The sequence below is a fragment of the Ursus arctos genome, unplaced genomic scaffold (assembly GCF_023065955.2).
Source record: "Ursus arctos isolate Adak ecotype North America unplaced genomic scaffold, UrsArc2.0 scaffold_1, whole genome shotgun sequence".
NCBI lineage: Eukaryota > Metazoa > Chordata > Mammalia > Carnivora > Ursidae > Ursus > Ursus arctos.
The window spans coordinates 90,815,399-90,830,460 of NW_026622763.1; the positions used below are offsets into that span (position 1 = coordinate 90,815,399).

Below are 15,062 nucleotides of genomic sequence, written 5' to 3' on the forward strand. Positions count from 1 at the left end.
GGACAAAGGTCGCTCTCCTGCAGCCAGCTTGCCACAACTCCCTGAGACCTCCCAGGTGGCAGCCGCCTCCCCCAGACAGGTAAGGCAACCCTGCGGGACACTGGGGCCGTAGGCGGTGGGAGACGACAGGACAGGGACCCCTGCTTCTTGCTGGCAGCGTAGGGCCTCCTGTAGCACCTTGGAGCAGACGTGAGGGAGAGGCTCGGCATTCTGGAGTGTCTGGAAAGAGCAGGGAGCCCAGTGTGGCTTCCTGGGCCTCCAAGGAAAGAATTGTACAGTCTCCACTCTAGACAACTGCTCTTTCAGACCCTCACCTGACGCTAGCTTCCGTTCAGGGGTCAACCATCCCGATTGCCTTTGGATGGGAAGAATCTGGAGACACGGGACTTTGAGATTTAAAACTTGGACACTCCTGGGAGAACCGGGACTAGTTGGTCACCCTGACCTCACTCGCCTCCCCTTCCCCCCACCCCACCCCGTCTCTTTGCTCATTTGTTCTTTATCTGAAACAGTTTCTTTCTTTGTGCTGCTATTCTCCCTGGCCCTGCTGGGGCCTTGGTGCTCCTGGATCCTAGGGTGTGAGCAACAGCCGTCAGAAACTGAATGGGCAAAGGCAGAGAGAGGCAGGAGGCTGGTGACAGGCAGGGCCCTTTCGGCCCCAGTCCATGCCCCGCCACCCAAGCACGCACCTCTGTCCCATCTCCCCTCCACCAAGACCCGTCATCTTGGCCTTACCAGCCCCATGTAGCCGAAATGGGTGGAGGGGAAGTAGGAGCCAAGTCCAGACTAGGGTCTTGGGACATGGGGTCCACCCCTTCCCAGAAAGCCTGCAAAGGCATCCCAGGTCTGCGAGGGGCAGAATCTGTGGGCTGGGATGCTGGGGTGTCCTCACTCCCTGCTCTCATGGGCCTGGGGAAGCAGGAGGGTGTCCTGGGTTTTAGGGCCTGCCACATCCCTGTCTAGCGCAGAATGGCATGACTAGGGACTGAGAGCAGTGACAGCACCCCACAGGTCTCTGAAGCCGGAACCCTGAAGATAGCAGGGCGACAGTTAGGCAAGGAAAGGTGGGACCTGGGTGGAGCGGGAGCCCTAACTCCCGCCAGGGCTCCAACACAGTCCACCCCTTCCATTCCACAGCTCTGTCTTCAAGGTCTGTGAATATTGGTTGAGAACTTACTATGTGCTAGGAGCTGGGGGCTACACAGACGAACTGTCTAGGCCCTTGACCTTGGAGACCTCAGACTTAGAAACAGATCCTCTCATCACCAGGTGGTCAGGGGGTCAAGAGAGGCATGGGTCCAGGATGCCTTGGAGCGCCCGGGGAGTTACCCTCAGTCTAGCCGGAGGATTCTGGGAAGGTCTCCTGAAAGAAATGAGAGCTAAGCTAAGTCTGGGGGAGCATGTCACCTTTAGCCATGTGAGGAAAGGTGGGGAGAGCATTCGGTGAGGGGAAGAGCAGGAGCGAGGACATGGGGGGAGGGGGAGAAGCAGCCTGGGGTGTCAGGGCAAGCAAGCAGTCCAGCATCACTAGAAGGCTGCGAGTGAGCAGAGAGAGGTAGGGGTGTGACATTCAGGTGCACGGAGGGGCAGGAGAGGGAGGGGTCCAGGGTGTTGCACAGGTGGATGACTTTGGGGGGGGGTCTGGGAGGAATGGTGCCCTTCCTCAAGTAGGGGGCAGAGAATACTGGGGACCAAGAGTGAGGGGGGCAGCCAGTGAACTCCATTTGAGGGAGAAGGCAGTGCATATCCAAACCTGGGCCTTGCTGTGGGCATGGGGGAGTGAGGAGCCCATAATCCTCCCACCAGGTCAGGAGCGACAGCCTCTCTGGGGAGGGACCCCCTGGGGTGGGGGGCAGGGGCGTCTGCTCGGACCAACATGGGTGAGAGCAGGAGCCATTGGAGAGTATGGGGTACTCTCCAAGTGGGGGTACCCTTGGAGTATGAGTTCACCTCTCAGGGCTGCCCTCCTCGGGATCCTCTTGCCCCCTACCCCAGCGGAGGTTCAGGCTGCTGGAGGTCCCGAATCCTGACTTTCCTCTCGGGAGGGAAGGTGCCAGCTTTTCCAAGTCCCTGCTCCCCCAAATCTCCACTCGTCTGGTGGGCAAGAAGCGCATCCTCCTGTCTACCCTCAATTCCTCTTCCTGCTCGCTCCTAGGATCAGAGCCTGTCCCTAGAGGTCATCTGGTTGACCTGACCCTCCCCCCATCCCTAGATGAAGAATCGGGACTCATGTGGCTACGGTTAGTGAGCGTCGAAGAGTCTGTCTCGGAGAAAGGGGGATATAGGCCAAGGTGGTAAATGAAATAACACGGAAAACAGTTTTTTCTTTTGTACCCAGACTGGTCCTACTGACCCCGGGGTCCTGGGAACCCACGGTCGCTGTGGGGTGAGAAATACCTCATAGAATGGCCATGGCCCACAGGGACATCAGACAGGGCCCAGGCACCAGGGGCTCCTAGGAGCACGGAGCTGGTGACCTGACAGGGTCCTCTGATCTGCCAGAGGGGGCGCTAATCAGAGGCTGGGCCTGGAGACCTTGACCCAAACTCCTGAATGCCGGGGAGAGAGGTCGCCCCTCAGGACTCAGAAGAGGGAGTTTCCCAGCTGTAAAGGGCCAGGTCATTGTTCCAAGAGGTGACTCAGAGTCAAGGTGCCAGGAGAGATTAGATAGGGAGGTTCCAGGCTGTCAGCGCGTGAAGCCTGACCCTCGGGGCCACACGACCTTTCATTCATTGTTCATCAATTCAAGGAGCATTCAAGGAGCCTTCTTGGGGGGCAGCCCTGTGCCAGGCTGTGCCAGGCTGGGTGGTGGGCTTGATGGGGAACAGAGGTTGCCTCCAGCCTGATAGGGAGAGGCAGGAAACGAGGGTTGAGAGTAACTGGGGACAAGCTGATCTCCACCCTGGCTCATATCAGAGTCTCTGGGAAGTTTTTTGTTTTTAAGATTTTATTTATTTATTTTAGAGAGAGAGCAACCAAGTGGGAGGGTTGGGGGGGGGACGGGGAGAGAGAGAAAGAGAGAGAGAGAGAGAATCTCAAGCAGACTCCACGCTGAGCATGGAGCATGGAGCCCGACATAGGCTCATCTTACAACCTTGAGATCATGACCTGAGCCCAAACCAAGGCTGCACACTTAACCAACTGAGCCACCCAGGCGCCCCTCTCTGGGAAGTTTTAAAAACAACCAAAAGACAGAAAATAAAGTACCCAGGCCTGGGCCGCACCCAGCCTAATTAAATCAGAGTCCTTGGGGGTAGACCTGAGCAGCGCCAAAGCACTGGTATTGTTTAAAAGCTCCTGAGGTGATTCTGACAAGCAGCTGCAGCAGGGGACAGAGCTACAGCTGAACACGGAAAGAGCCATAGATGATATCATAAAAAGCTTGGGGGGGGGGGTTTCTTTCAGCTCAATGGGTGGAGGCTGGTTCACACTGGGAGAGTTCACTCTGTCATTGACCCATTCACCCATCCATCCATCCATCCATCCAGCCATCCATCCAGCCATCCATCCATACAACCGTCCACACATCCATCCATCCATACAACCATCCACCCATCCATCCATACAACCATCCACCCACCCATCCATACAACCATCCATCCATCCATCCATCCATCCATCCATCCATCCATACAACCGTCCACACATCCATCCATCCATACAACCATCCACCCATCCATCCATCCATACAACCATCCATCCATCCATCCATCCATCCATCCATCCAACCATCCATCCATCCATCCATCCATCCATCCATCCATCCATCCATACAACCGTCCACCCATCCATCCATCCATCCAACCATCCACCCATCCATCCATCCATACAACCATCCATCCACCCATCCATCCATACAACCGTCCACCCATCCATCCATCCATACAACCATCCACCCATCCATCCACCCATCCATACAACCATCCATCCACCCATCCATCCATACAACCATCCACCCATCCATCCATACAACCATCCATCCATCCATCCATCCATCCATCCATCCATCCATCCATACAACCGTCCACACATCCATCCATCCATCCATACAACCATCCATCCATCCATACAACTGTCCACACATCCACCCATCCATCCATACAACCATCCACACATCCATCCATCCATACAACCATCCATCCATCCATCCACCCATCCATCTACTCCACAAAGTGCCCACATGTTTTAGATGCTGGGGGTTCAGTACTGAGCAAACAAACATGGCCCCTGCCCTTGTGGGGACTAGACCTTCAGCACCACCAGAACCGTGGCTGAAGGGTGTTTGGGAATAACTAGGAAGGAACACGAAACTGCTGCATACACTTTTTCTACTGTGGTAAAATACACGTAAGATTTACCATTTTAACCACTTTAATGGACACAGCCCAGTGGCGTTCAGGACATTCACGACCATACAACCATTGCCACTGTCTAGATCCAGGATTTTTTCATCATCCCAAATGGAAGCTCTAGGCCCACTAGTAGGCCCTCTCCTCCCTCTCCCTCCAGCCCCTGACAGCTGCTGATCCACTTGCTACGTGTATGGGTTTGCCTGTTCTGGAGAGTTCATATAAATGGACTCACACAACACATGGCTTTTGTGTCCAGTTTCTTCCACGAAGCATAATGTATTCAAGGGTCATTCGTGTTGCAACATGTATTAGCACTTGGTTCCTTTTTACGGCTGAATAATATTCCATTGTGGGAAGGTACATATGTGTGTGTGTGTGTGTGTGTGTGTGTGTGTGTGTGTGTATACACACACACCACCTTTTGTTGATGGACATTTGGGTTGTTTCTACCTTTTGGTTATTGTGAATAGAGCCACTATGAATTTCAAGTACAAGTTTTGTTTGAACACCTGTTTTTTTTCTTCTGGGTGAATACCCTTTTCGGGGCCCTTACTTATTTTTTGCTTTCCTTTTTTTTTTTTTTAAAGATTTTATTCATTTATTTGACAGAGATAGAGACAGCCAGCAAGAGAGGGAACACAAGCAGGGGGAGTGGGAGAGGAAGAAGCAGGCTCATAGCAGAGGAGCCTGATGTGGGGCTCGATCCCATAACGCCGGGATCACGCCCTGAGCCGAAGGCAGACGCTTAACCGCTGTGCCACCCAGGCGCCCCTTTTGCTTTCCTTTTTTTAAGCCTGTATGTTTTTTTTCTTTTCAGTCAGCATGGCTTTGATAAAAATTTTTCAAAAAGAAAAATTGTTTGGGGCTAAAGAAGGGCCTTGAATGGCAGCTGAAGAGTGGGGGCTTTAATCAGTTAGGTAATAGGGAGTCAGGGTAGGGGTTTGAGCGAGAGAGGGACAAGATCACAGCTGGGTGGGAAGACTGGAGGCTGGGCCCTCGGCCAATCAGGGGCCAGGGTGGACTGCCAAGCCCTCACCTCCCCAAGTCCCTGAGCCCTGGCCTCTGGCGCTCTGACCTCTGGAGCTGTGGGGAGCTCTCCGGGGCTGGGCTGGAAGGGCAGCACCTGAAATACTCCCAGCTCCTCTGTCCTCGCTCCCCCCCCCCCCGCCAGGCTCACCGGCCATGACCAAATTGAGCGCCCAAGTCAAAGGCTCCCTCAACATCACCACCCCCGGCGTGCAGATATGGAGGATCGAGGTGAGGCCTGCCGGGGTGTCGGGGCTTTGCGGGCTGAGGGAAGGAAGGCGCCTGAGATTACCCTGCCCTCCTGGGGTGCGAGCCCCTGGTGCCTGTCCCCCGGCCACCCTCCTGTCTTCTCAGACCTCCCGCTCCTCTTCCTCCTCCCATCGGCACATTCATTCTTCGGGTCAGCTTCCTCACGCCCTCTCCTGCTGGTTCTCTGCCTCTCCCAGCTCTCCCTGGGGTCAGGGAGGCAGGGCAGCTGGGGGTTCTGGGTGGTCCCGGGCAGCCCCTCTGAGCTCCTTCCTCTCCCCAGGCCATGAAGATGGTGCCTGTTCCTTCCAGCACCTTTGGTAGCTTCTATGACGGCGACTGCTACATCGTCCTGGCAGTGAGTGGGGGCGGGCACGGGAGGGGCTGAGCTGGCAGCGAAGGCCCCTGTGGCATCAGGGAGGAACCTCGAGGCTGGGGGCAGTAGAGGGGGCTGCCCGGGCTTTAGCCCTGGCCAGCATTCGCTGGGTGCGCCCACGGCCCGGCCTTCGTGGCTCTCCCTGCCCTCGGCCCGCTGAGCTCCCACCCCAGGTGAACTTCTCTGAATGTGTGGTCCTGGGGACGCTCTGAGCCAGCAGGGTGTCACCCTACCTACCCCAGGTCCACGTTTCCGAAATCCGTAGTCCCCTTCGTTTCACCTTCTTGGGTTCTGCCGCATCCCGCACTATTGAATGCATTTGTATTTGTCCTTATGTTGACTGAATCGCTTTCCAAATTTAAAGCCATTTATTTAAAAACATAACTCCACATCATTAGCATAATAAGGGGAAGGCGGTGTTGCACATCGCAAACAGAAGGTGGCTATACATTGCACGTTTGTTTGCACACCACCAAATCGTCTTGCAGGCCTCTGACAGCCACTTGCCCCCTGTGTCCCGAGGCTGTGGCGGCCGGGGGCGGTACTCTTGGCTCCTGACCACCCGTGCGGTGCGCTCCCTGCACACCCCTCCAAGCTCACCTGCTGCCCGGGCCCCACGTGTGTGCGAAGCCATGCAGAGCAGGGAGGTGGGGAGAGGGCACGGGAGCCCAGGGCCTCGGGCACACCGCGCGTCCCCTCTCCTCTCTAGATCCACAAGACGGGCAGCAGTCTGTCCTATGACATCCACTACTGGATCGGCCAGGCCTCGTCCCAGGACGAGCAAGGGGCAGCCGCCATCTACACCACACAGATGGACGACTTCCTGAAGGGCCGGGCCGTCCAGCACCGCGAGGTCCAGGGCAACGAGAGCGAGGCCTTCCGAGGCTACTTCAAACGGGGCCTTGTGTACGGAGGGGCGTGCTGCCGCTGGGGAGGGGAGCAGGGCCGGGGAGGGGAGGAGCTGGGGCCAGGAAAGGAGCCTCTTGGGGGGAGACCCACAATGGGCTTTTGGAAACTTCTTTCCGCTTCCGGAAGACCATTTCTGCCGCTGCCCTGTCCTTGGTTTTTATCCCTCGGCGTGCCCTTTAGCTGCCCCAGAGGCCGTTGTGAAAGTCTGTGCACCTGAGTTTTTGTAAATCAACCCTCATGTTTGTAAATGTTCTGGAAAGCCGGTGCCGAAGGAGGCCTTCCAGGGCCCCACATCAATCCTTCCCTTCGGCCCGTGGGCAGATGACCGTTCTTCCCGTCTCTAAAGCAGCACTTCCACACTAAACACCCCAATTTCTAGCTTTTCTTGCAAAGTCTGAAGTTCTGGCCTCCGGGCTTTTCCCATGGAAACACACAGTCAGGAGCCAAGTTGCGACTGACCAAGTACAATAGGCCAGAAGCTCTCTGGTGAGCCGCAGTCCCCACCCTTCCCTTTTATCTTGCTGCTCTTCTTCCAGCCCACCCCTTCGGGCATTTGAACTGGCCCCTCTCCTGTCTGCTTGGGCTGCCTCAACAAAATACCATAGAATGAGCAGCTTAAACAACAGAAATCAATATTCTCACAGTTCTGGAGGTTGGGAAGGCCAAGATCAAGGTGCCAGCTGATTTGGTTGCTGGCGAGAGCCCACTTCCTGGCTTGCAGCCGGCCGCCTTCTCACTGTGTCCTGCCATGGGGAAGAGTGAGCGCGCTGTCCGGTGTTGCTTCCTATAAGGGCACTAACCTTCACGGGGCCCCACCCTCAGGACCTCATCTAAACTTTATCGAATTTTACCCCCTCCCAAAGGCCCCATCTCCAAATACCACCACACTGCGGTTAAGGCTTCAACATAGGAGTTTGGTAGGGGACACGATTCAGTCCATAGAATCTCCCCTCCCCCCTTCCCTGCAGCCCCCTGTCCTCGGAGCTCTGTCCTGTCCTTCCACAAATCCACATCACCACGCGCCCTTCTTTTCAGGCCCTCTCGGCAGGGCAGGGAATGTGGCGCAGGGAGTGAGGCATCTAGGGTGCAAACTCTAAGGAGGCTGAGGAAGGTCACACACATGCAGGCAGAAGACTGACCTTGCACTTGCATGACCCTGAGAGCGAGTGCCTCAGCGCTGGCAGCTGAGGGAGCCGGCCCTCAGATGGCCCAGTGGTGGCCGGGCACCCCAGGCTGTCACACCTCCCAGCCCTCTCACTCCAGTTGGGTCAGCTCCCTCTCTTCTCAGGATCCAGAAGGGGGGTGTGGCTTCTGGCATGAAGCACGTGGAGACCAACTCCTACGAGGTCCAGCGGCTGCTGCACGTCAAGGGCAAGAGGAACGTGGTGGCCGGAGAGGTGGGCATCGGCCAGGGCCCTGGGGCATGGCGTCCTGTCTCCCCTCCTAGGCCTGGTGGAGGGGTGAGGGCAGGGAGGAGGCGGGGAAGAGATGTGGACGGTGGCAAGTATCTGAATGGAGACTCACCTCCCCTCTGGCTGGCGCTCCAGGTGGAGATGTCTTGGAAGAGTTTCAACCGTGGGGATGTTTTCCTCCTGGACCTGGGGAAGATTATCATCCAGTGGAACGGGCCGGAGAGCAACCGCATGGAGAGACTCAGGGTAAGTGTTGCCCACGCCCCACCCCTCTCCCCAGTCCCACGCTGCCCTCACCGGCTCCCTCGCACCCGCCCCTCTCCTGCCAGTCACACTCGCCAGACTTCTGCCACCCCCCAACCAGCCCCCAGGTCCCCAGGCCTCTCCTGGCTGACCGCCCTGGACGGTGTGTTCAAACGTGGAGCCGAGTCTCCGTGTGTATGTGGAGACGTAGGCATGTTGGGCTTTGCGTGCATTCTCGTAGCTCGTCCGCTGAGGTTTAACGAGTGCCTGCTGCATGGTGGACCCCGGACCAAGATGCGGGGGTGAACTGAGTGGGCAGAGCCCTGCCCTGGCTCTGGCCTCCAGCTGGGAGAGACAGACATGAAGAGAGTAGCTGAGAAGTGAGGGGTGGGCACGCGGCCCTGGGAGTTCTGGGAAGTCTTTCTGGAGGAGGTGGGATGGGAAGGAGAAGGCCTTAAGGCAGGGGAGAAGTGGCTGGTGGGGGGCACAGGATGGCGATTACAGGGAGCTGGGAGAAGAGAGAGGTCTCGCTCTCGCTCTCGGGTTGTGTTCTGGGGCCAGAAGGCTGTGTAAGAGGGTTGGGTTCTGTTCTTGGTGCCCAGGAGTTCTGAAGGTCGTCCTGACTCCTGGGTGGTGAAGGGGTGTGGAGGGGCTGCGGGGAGGCAGGGAGCCGGTGGCCATCTGCGTGAGGATGGAAGGAGGTTCCCCGGGCCTCTGGGACAGGAAGGAGGATCCATTGGTCTTACCTGCAGGGCGGATGGGGCCGAGGAGGGAGGGGCGCTATGCTCGAACCACCACCGGGGAAGGGAAGGAGTCCCATTTCCCGAAATGGGAAAGACCAGGAGCAACACATTGGGGCGGGAGGGGGTGGAAATCGAGGTCAGTTTGGGGCATCTTAAAATGGGTTCTCCTGGAAGTTGGGGGGAGGGGAAGAGAGCAGAGAGCTGCGCTGGTGACAGAACCAGGAAGAAGCCCGGGGACTGGGGCTGGGGACCGAAATGCCAGGAGGTTGAGGAGGGGGAGCCAGGGTGTGAGTGTGTGTGCGTGTGTGCATGTGAGGAAGTGTGCCGTGTATGCACGCACATGTGTGTGAGCACACTGGAGGACATGCATGCGCGTGCGTACGTGTGCGCGTGCACATGCGAGCTCACTTTGGGGCAAAGAGACTGAGCCCTATGATGTCCAGGGCTCCTCTTTTGTCCAAAACTGTGAAGTAAAATCACAAATGTCAATGTCAAAATGGAAGGCCCAGCAAGTGCACCCCAAAAGCCCCCCTGCCAACGAGAAAACTGCTTCCCCGATGGGGTTCACTTGGGTCCCTCAAGGGGGTACAGGCAGGACAGGTGCCTCATCCTCTGGGGCTGCTGGAGGCGGGGCCGGGCTCTCCTGCACGGCTGGGGGTGGCGGACATGCCCTGTCCCCCACCACCGCCTTCACTGTCTCCGGGGCCTCCCTGCAGGGCATGACCCTGGCCAAGGAGATCCGAGACCAGGAGCGCGGTGGGCGAACTTACGTGGCTGTGGTGGACGGGGAGAACGAGAAGGAGACCCCGAAGCTGATGGAGATCATGAACTATGTGCTGGGTCAGAGGGGGTCGCTGAAGGCCGCTGTGCCCGACACCGTGGTAGAGCCGGCGCTCAAGGCCGCCCTCAAGTTGTACCAGTGAGTGTCCAGCTGGGCTCTTGGTGGCCACGGGTGGGGGCCCCCGGGGGGCTGGGCTGTGGGACCCCCCCCCTTGTCCCTGCTGTGCCTTTGTCCTGCAGCATGTCTGACTCCGAGGGAAAGCTGGTGGTTAGAGAAGTCGCCACGAGGCCACTTACCCAGGACCTGCTCAGTCACGAGGTGAGAGGGTGTGGAGACCCCCAGGCCCAGCTCCCATCCTGCTGCACCTGCCCGCTTTCCCCCAGGTGGGAGCAACGCCAGGGGCTGGAGCCATTTTCGTGCCTGCAGCTCCGTGGCCCAGCGCCTCCCGCACTCAGGCTCCCACACTGCGTCTCTCGCTCCCACCCCTAGGACTGTTACATCCTGGACCAAGGGGGCCTGAAGATCTACGTGTGGAAGGGGAAGAATGCCAACGCCCAGGAGAGGACGGGAGCCATGAACCAGGCACTGGTGGGCATGGGGGTCAGGGAGGGGAGGGGAGAGAAACAGACGCAGCAGGGAGAGGGAAGTGGGGTCAGACCAGGTGTAGCACCAGGCAGAGGCCTTGGAAAGCTCTGGGCCTGAGCCAGCCGGGGGTGCTGAGGGTCAGTTCCGTAGCTGCCTTGAGGGGTTCTCTGCATGCCAGGGGCCAGGCACCAGGCAACCTGGGGGCCTCCTCAGGATGTGAGCTCCCACCTCAAGCTCGGTTCAGAGAAAGGAGGGAGAAATGGAGGCTGGCCTTCCTGCAAGAGGGGATTGGGTCAGCTGGGGGGCTGGGGCCAAGTCAGAGTTTGGGGTCCTTATCAGGGCTAGAGTCAGTAACCCTAGCTGGCTTGGGGTCAGCCTTAGAATGGGGGTTGGGTTCAACGTTGGAGACAGCAGCTGGTAATTGGGGCTAGAATTGAGGTAAGGCCAAGTTTGGGGTCTCATTGGGTTTTGGGGTTGGGGTCAGAGCAGGGCTTAGCTTTGGGGTCAGCACTGGGACTGGGGTTGGGTTCAAATTTGGGCTTGGGAGCAGGGGTAGGTTTGTGGTTGTGTCTGGTTGGGGTTCGAGCCAGCCTGCGGCTGGCATCGGGGGACTGCGGGGCTTAGGAGAGGGACACAGACCCAGCCACCCCTTTCTCTTCCCAGAACTTTATCAAAGCGAAGCAGTACCCGCCGAGCACGCAGGTGGAGGTGCAGAACGATGGGGCCGAGTCAGCTGTCTTTCAGCAGCTCTTCCAGAAGTGGACGCTTCCCAATCGGACTTCAGGCCTGGGCAAAACCCACACCTTGGGCTCTGTGGGTGAGGACCGGCCGAGGCGTGGTGGGGTCAGGAGCCGGCGTGGGGCTAGGAAGACACCTGCACCTGCCTCCTGTCCTCCTTCCCAGACACGCCTCTTCCATGTGCTCTTTTCCCCTGGCTCTGGGCTCCCCCGGTAGGGCGGGGACACGAGGGAACATGGGTAAACTGAGCTGTCCCACAAAGGGAGCTGAGAAGCACCTGTCTTTGCTTTGGAATGGGGTTGTCTCCCTGGAAACCAGACAGCATCAGTGTCTCACCAGACAATGTTTGCTGAAGGCAAGCTCAGTGCCAGGCCCCTGGAGGAGGATAAAAGGGTTGTCCCTCTCCTGGCTCCTCTGGGAGGCTTGGGGTGGGAGATAGGGTTTTGCGTTAAAACTGCCACTCTCTAGGTCTGTGACCTTGGGTAAGCCATCCGATCTCTCTAGCCTCGGCTTCCCCATCTGTAAAATGGATCTGAGAATTGTAGCTGTCATTCAGGGCTATTGTGAGGACCTGGGGGACCTCAGCTTGTGACAGCTGGTGTCCTGCTTCCCCTCCCCCCTCCAGCCAAAGTGGAGCAGGTGAAGTTTGATGCCACGTCCATGCACGTGCAGCCTCAAGTCGCTGCCCAGCAGAAGATGGTGGACGACGGGAGCGGGGAGGTGCAGGTATGGGGAGGGTGGGAGGCCGGGGCTGGGTAGGGCGGGGTCGGCGGCACCTGTCCTGGCCCTCACACCAGCCTGGTACTGGCCCCAGGTGTGGCGCATTGAGGACCTGGAGCTGGTGCCGGTGGATTCCAAGTGGCTAGGCCACTTCTACGGGGGCGACTGCTACCTGCTGCTTTACACCTACCTCATCGGCGAGAAGAAGCACTACCTGCTCTACATTTGGCAGGTCAGCACCCCCCGCCCCCAGTCCAGAGCACAGCCGGCACAGCTCCCGCTCTGCTAGAGCCCTGCCAAGTGGCCATCAACCTTGAGTTGAATACCTCTGGTGATGGGCAGCTCACCCCTTTTCCATCCTGGGACTGCTTTGGCTATGAGATCCCACTGGCACAGGGTACCCCCATTCACAACCCTTGCCCCTTCTCTGTGTTCTTGGAGTCTCTCTTCCAATTTCCATGGCTTCCAGAACATTCCCTTCAACTGCTCAAAGCACCGTGGGTTTTTAGGTCCAGATGTGAGTGTGCAGGGAGATGTTTCGGTGCTGGGGATAGTAGTATGGTAGCCATGGCGTCCCCCTGAGTAAGAAGGAGAGGAGGTCTGGGGTCAAGGACAGGGTAGCAGGTGAGCTAGGATTGACCGGGGGCCGGAAAAGTTTTAGGTGTGGGTCTGGGATCAGAACGGGTCTGGGTCACATTGGGTTTGAGCTGTGTCCAGAGCAGTGTTTGGTGGGGCAGACAGTGGGGTTTGGGGCCAGGTGAGAATCGGGGATGGAGTTGTTGCTGCGGCCGGGGATGGGCTCAGAACTGGGGCCGACTGCCTTCCCCCTACTTCTATCGTGCTTGCCCCCAGGGTAGCCAGGCCACCCAGGATGAGATAGCAGCTTCTGCCTACCAAGCCGTCATCCTGGACCAGAAGTACAACGACGAACCAGTCCAGATCCGGGTCCCGATGGGCAAGGAGCCACCGCACCTCATGGCCATCTTCAAGGGACGAATGGTGGTCTACCAGGTGTGGCTGCTGGCCCGCGGTGCCTGGCAGGACCCACAATTGCCGCGGGGTGGGCATCAGGAGATGGGGGAAGGGGACCTGGGGCGGGGGGGGGGGTGGGCCTGGGGGTGAAGCGCGTCCTTCGTAGGAGAGGACTGTGTGAGACCCCGTCACCCATGTGGAACCGGCAATAGAAACCAGCATTCTGTGCTTGAAGAACACGGAATGAGTGCACAGCGTGGGCAGGTCACGTTTCTCTCTACACCCATCCCCCCAGGGCCTGTGCATGAGAAAGGCGGGTCTTTGGGCTAGATTTGAGCACGTGGTGAGCCTGGCCAAACGCCCCGGTGCCTTCCATCATAATGGAATAGACATTTCAGCAACCAGCTGTTAATCCAGCGCCCGTGAAGCCTGCAGCCCTCTGCCGGCGCCGGGGCTGGAGAAGGCCGCGCGTCCCGTTGCCGGTCTTGTTGCCAGAGCGGTGAACTCACAGCCCGAGCGGGGCACTGTGTGCTTAAATCCAGACCCGCATTCACCATTCACCAAGGAGCTCGAATACTGGGGCAGGCAGGGAGTTCGTGTTGGAGGGGGGGTTTGGAGGGGCTCTTGACATCAGGGTCAGAGTCCAGACGCTCAGCAGAGGTAACATGAGGGTATGCTGTGGAGGGGCACAGCAAGGACAAAGGCCCAGAAGAGGGGATCCACGCGGAACAGGGAGAAGCTTAATGGGAGGGTCTGGAGAGAGCAGAGTGAGTCTGGAAGGGCCTGTGGGGCCTTCAAAGGCTGGGCTGAGCTGGTTCTAGTCTATAAGCAGAGGGGAGTCATTGAAGATTTCTGAGCGGGAGAGTGCCATGACCAAAGCAACGCTTTGGAAAGGCTAGTCTGGTGATGATGTTTTAGAGGACCTGGGGGCGGGCGGACCCCACCCCAGCCTCTCTTCTGCTCTGTTCTCTGTGCCCCTCTTGAGAATCTTCCATCGTCTGTATTAAGTTGCTCCCACCTCTCTCTCTCTCTCTCTGCCTTCTCCCCACACGCTGCAGGGAGGTACCTCCCGGGCCAACAGCGTGGAGCCGGTGCCCTCCACACGGCTGTTCCAGGTCCAGGGAACCAGCTCCAACAACACCAAGGCCTTTGAGGTCCAAGCCCGGGCCAGCTCCCTCAACTCCAGTGACGTCTTCATTCTTAAGACCCAGTCCTGCTGCTACCTGTGGTGCGGGAAGGTATGGGCAGGGGCCGGGGGCCTCCCCCTCCCCAAGTGGCTCTTAGGGGTCCCCAGGCCTCAGGGGAGCCTCCAGCCGGTAGGTTCTTTTGGGCTCGTTTCTCCTAGCTGCCCCTAGCCGGTCTCCCTCTGCCCTCACGTTCTCTGCTCTGCGCCTGGTTCAGTCTTTCTCATTTGGCTTGTCTCTGTCTGTCCCAGTGTTGGTCTGTCTTTGTGTCTGGGGCTCTCTCTCACTGTCCCCGTACCTGCCTCTGCCTCTCCACTGATCTCAGGCTCTTGGATTCCTTCTCTTGCCCCGTAAGAGGGGTGCAGACTCCTGTCCCCTCTGCCGTTCTTTGAAGTGTCCAGGACAGAGGACGGGTGTGCATGGGGTCCCGATCCAGGCAGGAGGGGCCCCTTTGGACCCAGGAGCTCTGGGCCAGTAAACGTGGTGGAAGGGTGGGGGGAGGTGTGGCAGTAGAGATGGTCTCCCCCAACACAGCTGACCCCCCTTTCCCCAGGGCTGTAGCGGGGACGAACGGGAGATGGCCAAGATGGTTGCAGACACCATCTCCCGGACGGAGAAGCAAGTGGTGGTGGAAGGGCAGGAGCCGGCCAGCTTCTGGGTAGCCCTGGGTGGAAAGGCTCCCTATGCCAGCTCCAAGAGGTAGGTATGGGGTCCCTCTGCCTCCAGCTCACCTTCTGAGGCTGGGGAGCCTCCCAGCACCTCCAGTCCCTGGCCC

The 15,062-nt window shown here is 58.4% G+C and overlaps 1 protein-coding gene across 2 annotated transcripts in view; it reads left to right on the forward strand.

Moving 5' to 3' along the window:
- VIL1 (villin 1) overlaps positions 1-15,062 on the forward strand; it is a 24,233-nt gene continuing 9,171 nt past the window's right edge. The window contains exons 1-16 of one of the 2 annotated variants that reach the window (XM_057304808.1): positions 46-79; positions 2,156-2,240; positions 5,524-5,609; positions 5,908-5,982; positions 6,710-6,906; positions 8,198-8,306; positions 8,457-8,567; positions 10,024-10,226; positions 10,328-10,406; positions 10,578-10,676; positions 11,337-11,490; positions 12,037-12,137; positions 12,226-12,363; positions 12,984-13,142; positions 14,162-14,341; positions 14,841-14,986. In XM_057304808.1, the coding sequence (XP_057160791.1) occupies positions 2,213-2,240; positions 5,524-5,609; positions 5,908-5,982; positions 6,710-6,906; positions 8,198-8,306; positions 8,457-8,567; positions 10,024-10,226; positions 10,328-10,406; positions 10,578-10,676; positions 11,337-11,490; positions 12,037-12,137; positions 12,226-12,363; positions 12,984-13,142; positions 14,162-14,341; positions 14,841-14,986 (1,865 nt within the window). In that variant the 5' untranslated portion in view covers positions 46-79; positions 2,156-2,212. Of the gene's footprint in view, positions 80-2,155; positions 2,241-5,523; positions 5,610-5,907; positions 5,983-6,709; positions 6,907-8,197; positions 8,307-8,456; positions 8,568-10,023; positions 10,227-10,327; positions 10,407-10,577; positions 10,677-11,336; positions 11,491-12,036; positions 12,138-12,225; positions 12,364-12,983; positions 13,143-14,161; positions 14,342-14,840; positions 14,987-15,062 lie in introns of both variants that reach the window. The other variant, XM_026491951.4, reaches the window with a different exon arrangement.